The 5,496-nt window shown below is 53.4% G+C and overlaps 1 protein-coding gene across 1 annotated transcript; it reads right to left on the minus strand.

Annotated features, from left to right (window-relative positions):
* Positions 1–620: 620 nt before the first annotated feature.
* On the minus strand, positions 621–4,731 carry MYC (MYC proto-oncogene, bHLH transcription factor). The gene is made up of 3 exons (XM_068181170.1): positions 4,444–4,731; positions 2,831–3,536; positions 621–1,761 (listed from the first exon to the last, which is right to left on the minus strand). The coding sequence occupies exons 2-3, from the start codon at positions 3,519–3,521 to the stop codon at positions 1,196–1,198; spliced, it is 1,257 nt and encodes a 418-aa protein (XP_068037271.1). The 5' UTR covers positions 3,522–3,536; positions 4,444–4,731; the 3' UTR covers positions 621–1,195.
* Positions 4,732–5,496: the final 765 nt, after the last annotated feature.

Genomic DNA, 5,496 nt, shown 5'->3' on the forward strand with positions numbered 1-5,496 from the left:
ATTTATAAAGTGTTAAGGTGTTTGACCAAGATTGGCTCTGCTGATTTCAGCACTTAAAAAGGGAAACCGCTCTGTTGTTTTAACCACTTCAACACCCACCATCTCAGTTTATTTTCTTATCCTCTTTAACTTCTGTTAAAATCAAACAGGAAGCAATTAAGGTGAGCCTACTACAAAGCAGCCCTCAGAGTACATGGCTATGTCCCTAGTGTAGAATGAAGGTCATGCCCTGAAAGTGTAATTATATGTATGTGGAAGGAATGCAGAGCCTACATACTGGGGTGATCAGTGAGAAAATACACTACTCCATCTTTAATTTCAGCGGGCAGATGACCATGGCCAACACAGGCATTGCTACCACACCTGCACGTAGTACCTGGTGGCAAGGCAAGTTGAATTGACAGGGCACATTAGACCAACAATTTTATCCACTTGAATTAAGAGATGGAGTGGAAGCCAGAAACGAGTCTCTACTAAGCTGCAAAACGATCACCATTTCCCTTCAGCCAACCCCTCTTAGACTTCAGTCAGGTCACTACCAGGATGACAGAAAAAGGAATGTCATGGAAATAGACATCTAATGACAACAATGGGAGACAAAGTGAAGTCTTTACACAGGATTTAGCTAATTATATTTTGGGCAAATATTTATTTATCTAAAAACAAAATAAAAATCATTTTTAAAAGGAAAAAAGTACTTAAATAAAAAACAAAATTGTGAAATGTTATGGCACAGAAGTTCAAGACAAGTATAAATCCAGTTGCCACAACTGTTGTGTATTAATGTGCACATTTTTCTATAAAGGCTTTATTAAAGGTATTTACATGGCAATATGATGTGTAACTATATACAGCAAACTGGGGACAACTTTTTTCTTTTGGATTCTCGTATGAAAAAATGCCTTAAATACAAAATTTCAAAAGAAAAAAAATTGAAGAGCTCATCCCCAAGCATGAAGAATGTCCCATCATCCCTTATGTCCAAAGTATCAATTATGAGGCAGTTTTGAGGTTCTGGCCAAACCCTTGGGAGATTCAGCCAAGGTTGTGTAGTCTCAAGTTAAATCGCACAGCATGCAGTTGCAATAGTTCCATACTCGATGGACTGTGTAGTTCATGAGAGATATTAGAATCATTAATATTTTATCATAGTTTCAGTCTAGTTTGCATTATTCTAAGTGATGCTCAAGAGTTCCTATGCACAACAGTTCCTTAGCTGCTCAAGTTTGTGTTTCAACTGTTCTCTCCTCCGCCTCAACTGCTCTTTCTCTGCAATCAGTCTGTGTTCCTCCGACTGGATGGAAAGAACGTACTCTGTTGCTTTTTTCAGGATAACAACCTTGGGAGCCTTTTCATTGTTGGCCACCTCGGGTATCTCATCACGCAAGGCAAAGAAACTCAACTTCAGCTCATTTCTCCTCTGGCGCTCCAAGACGTTGTGTGTTCTCCTCTTGTCGTTCTCTTCTGAATCTGAAGTGCGCGGACTGGAGCATTTTCGGTTGTTGCTGATCTGTTTGAGTACTCTGCCACTGTCCAACCTTAGCCTTTTTGCAGCTGGATATTCAACCTTGGTGGAGGGAGGAGCGGCATAATTGTGCTGATGAATGTTGACATGACACCGTTTGAGAACCAGCGGGCTTTGGTGGGGCTTACTGTGCTCTTCTGACGTTTCTGTGCTGCTGGACTCTGTGCTGGATTCATATTCATTTGCTTCAGCTAATGTAACAACATCAATTTCCTCATCTTCCTCTTGTTCTTCTTCTGCCATTAAAAAAAAATGTAAAAATTATAACTTGTATGTAGGCACTCTCAAGACTACTGTATGTAAAAGGAAGGCTACTCTGAGTTGCACAGTGAGGAACCCAATGACAAACCCTTCTTAAATCTATTTCATGATGCTGGACACAGTTTTCCCCAAGAGCCTTTCCTTTAAGGAAGCAGTGCTTCAAGTGCAATAGGACACATGGACTGCAGTCCAAACCCTGGCTCCCTGATTTCAAAAAGTTGCAACGATCTTGCGTAATGTCGAGTTCATGAAAGATAGTAGGAAAGTTTAACCTCGGTTGTCAGCAGAACAGCGCAATAAAGCTCCCAGACTCAAGCTGCCCTTAATTATGGATTTAGAAGGCTTTGGCCACGCCTTAAAAGAAAGCTTACTTAACACACATGGGTATTCAGAGACATTTTCTGAATCTCTCTTGATCTGTTAATTTGTGGAAAATAGGAAGGAGTTTGGGAAAAAAAAAAAGAAAAATAGTTTAAAAAAAGGAAAAAGGGAAGGTTGTACCGCTTTGGGTAGAAACTCACTTTCAAACTAGATTTACGAGGGAGCGGAACCCGCTGTCACATACCTAAGGAAGCATTTCTAAAACTTTCCCAGCCCCATTCACTCCCCTGCAGTCACTTTCACTAGCACCTCCCTGACTGCACATTCTCCCCGCGGCTCTCGGGTTGGAGTTAACTCCTTCCCGGCCCACGGGTGAAACCGGGAGCCAGCCTTATGGGGACCCCATGATGAAAGTTTATCCCTCCTACACTTTCTTTATAGTTTTCTCCCTCCGCTTTACACTCCCTTATTCCCCGGAGGAAAAACTGGGCTGGCTTTCCAGGAAATAAGCTGGCTAGGACTCTCGGTGCCTCGCAAACGTGGCATTACAAAAAAAAAAAAAAAAAAAAAAAAAAAGAAAAAAAAAAAATCGCACGCTGGGAGGGGGGCAAAAGGGGGCTGAGGAGGGAGGCGGGGGTGTGCTGCCTTCCAGCTGCGCCCCGGGAACCCCTGGCGCCGCGCGGGTTCCCACGCCCTCCCGGAGCACGCGTGGGTCCCACTCACCGGAGTCGCTGCTGGTCGTGGGCGGCGTGTCGTCGCCCAGCAGGGACGCGGGGCTGGCGCCGGGCGGCGCGGCCCGCGGGGCCCGCTCGCTCAGCGGGTAGGGAAAGACCACCGAGGGGTCGATGCAGTCGGCGGCGGCGGCGCCCAGGTCGTGCAGGTAGAGGCTGGCGGAGGCGGCGGGGGACGCGGCCAGTCCGGGTGGCGGTGCTGGCGGCGCGGCGGGCGGCGGTCCGGGGCGGGCGGCGGGGCCCCCCTCTCGGCGGGCTGCCTGGTAGGACGCCAGCTTCTCCGAGACCACCTTCTCCAGCTTGGCGGCGGCGGAGAAGCCGCTCCACATGCAGTCCTGGATGATGATGGACTTGACTGTCTCGTCGTCCGGGTCGCAGATGAAGCTCTGGTTGACCATGTCCCCCCCGAGGAGTTCGGTCACAATCTCCAGCTGGTCGGCGGTGGAGGGGAAGCAGGAGGCGGCGGCCAGGCTGGAGCGGCGGCTGGGGGAGAGGGGCGGCGTGGGCAGCAGCTCAAACTTCTTCCATATGTCCTCGGACGGGGCGGGGGGCTGCAGCTCGCTGCCCCGCTGCTGCGCCGCCAGGTAGAAGTTCTCTTCCTCCTCCTCGAAGTAAAAGTAGGGCTGCACAGAGTCGTAGTCGTAGTCGTAGTTCTTGCTGGAGAAGCCGGCGCTGAGCGGCATCGCGGCGGCTGGTGCCTGCGGGAGGGAGGGGGGAGAGGGGCACCCGGGTGAGCCGTGGGGGTCGGCTCCCCCCGGCTTCGGTGGAGCTACCGGCCTCCCGGCGCGCAGCGCTCCCTCCCGGCTCCCCACACCGTGCCGGCAGGGAAATGCGCAGTCGCGCTTAGTAAAAAAAAAAAAAAAAAAAATTATAATAATTATAGTAATTAAAAATAATTTTTAAAAACCCAAGAAAAATCACGACCCTCCTTTACCCCGTTCTAAGCGCGGCGGAACAATCGGGCGGCGCGACCTGACCCACTGAGGGGTCGGTGTCAGCTCCCGGACCACCCTCCCCGCTCCCCCGGAGGGGCTGCGGCAGCCCGGCCGCCCGGCTCGGCTGGGCTCAGCTCTGCTCCCTGCCGCCGCCGCTCACATGGGGCACGGAGCTCCTTCCCTCCCGGGACCGCAGCGCCATCCCTGTCCCGAGTCCCGGCGGGAAGGGGTGCCGAGCGCCTGGCGGCTTCTAGCCGGGAGCCGGGTTGCTCCTCAGCTACCCACCTGGGCGTGCTGGCACTGCGTGGGGACAAGCAGCGACCTCGGCAAACTTTGCCAAATCTTGTCATGTATATATATATATATATATATATATATATATATATATATGCATATAAGTAATATATGTAGCAATCATACCCTGCCCGCGCATACGCGAGAAGCAAATCCTCCCCTCCCCCCCAAAAAATTAAATTAAAATCCGAGAGCAAGAAAAAAGATGGGAACGCCGGAGCCCCAGCAGAGGACAGCGTCCGTCGGGAGGGACCGTCGGTATCCACGTCCGCGGAGCGTAGCCCCGCCAGCAGCCCGGGTGTCACCAGCCCGTGTCAATCCAAACGCCACAACCGCGGGAGTCGAGTGATGGGAAGCGAAGAGCCCTGCAACTCACCGGCTTCTCCAACGCGTCAGCTGCGAGACGTAGCGAGGCGATTATTGCAGGCGGTTCGGAAACAACGAAGGGAAAATGGATAGATGATAAAAAGAACCGCCAGAAAGGACGGGGGGAAAATAAAAAAAAAAAAAAAAAGAATAAAATAGACAAAACGCCGGGAGAATGTAGGTCTCTTCCTCCCACCACGGTTTGATAAACCCCACGGAACGACGGAGCAGCCACCTCCCGGCGCGGTCGGTCGCTGGTCCGGGGCGGCGCGGCGCGCTGGCCGGTACAATAGAAGTTTAGTTGCTTTCCTCCTTTAAAGCGCCGGCGAGGGGCGGAGGAGCGGTGGCGGGGGCGGGGGCAGCACCGCGGGGCCCCGCAGCGCTCCCGCCCGCCCCCGGCAGCCGAGCAGGCTCCGCACTGACGCCGCGGGAGGGCGCGCTGTGAGGGGCTGGCCGCGCCGCTGCGCGCCCCCTCCGCTCCTCGCTGCGCAGAGATCCGCGGCCGCGCTTTGCCCCCGCCTCCGCTGCCCAGGAGGGAAAGAAGGAGCTGCGCCGGGAGAGGCGATGCCGCGCTCGCGGCCCTTTTTATTTATTTTACTATTTTTTGTTGTTGTCTTTTACTACGAGCCGCGCACGGAGAGGTCGGAAGTAAACATAGTAGAAAAAAAAAATTACTAGCAGGAATTAAAGGCAGCTCCTCGCCGCTCCCCTCCTCCCGCTGGCGCTCTCGCAAGGGAGAGCGCGGTAACCCCGATGGTGGCGGCGGGGAAGGGGGAAAGGGGCTTCACCCGCTCCTCGCTCCCCTCGGTGAGGCTCCGGCACCTTAGGGCGAACTGGTCCCGCAGCGCAGAGCGGTGGCCGAGGGGCAGCGGGGGAGGCGCGGGCTCCCGGCACAAAGGAGCGTGTGTAGTTGGGGCACCCCCCAACCCGGTCGCCGCTTGATTATCCCGCCTCTGCCGGCGTCTGCAGAGGATTAAACCGGGAGTGGGCGGAGGCAGAGCCCCACGGGGGTCACCTTGCAGCCACTCTCCCTTTGGCGGTCCCCGCGTGTGCCCCCGCCCCG

This window comes from Anomalospiza imberbis, chromosome 1 (assembly GCF_031753505.1).
Source record: "Anomalospiza imberbis isolate Cuckoo-Finch-1a 21T00152 chromosome 1, ASM3175350v1, whole genome shotgun sequence".
NCBI classification, from domain to species: Eukaryota; Metazoa; Chordata; class Aves; order Passeriformes; family Viduidae; genus Anomalospiza; species Anomalospiza imberbis.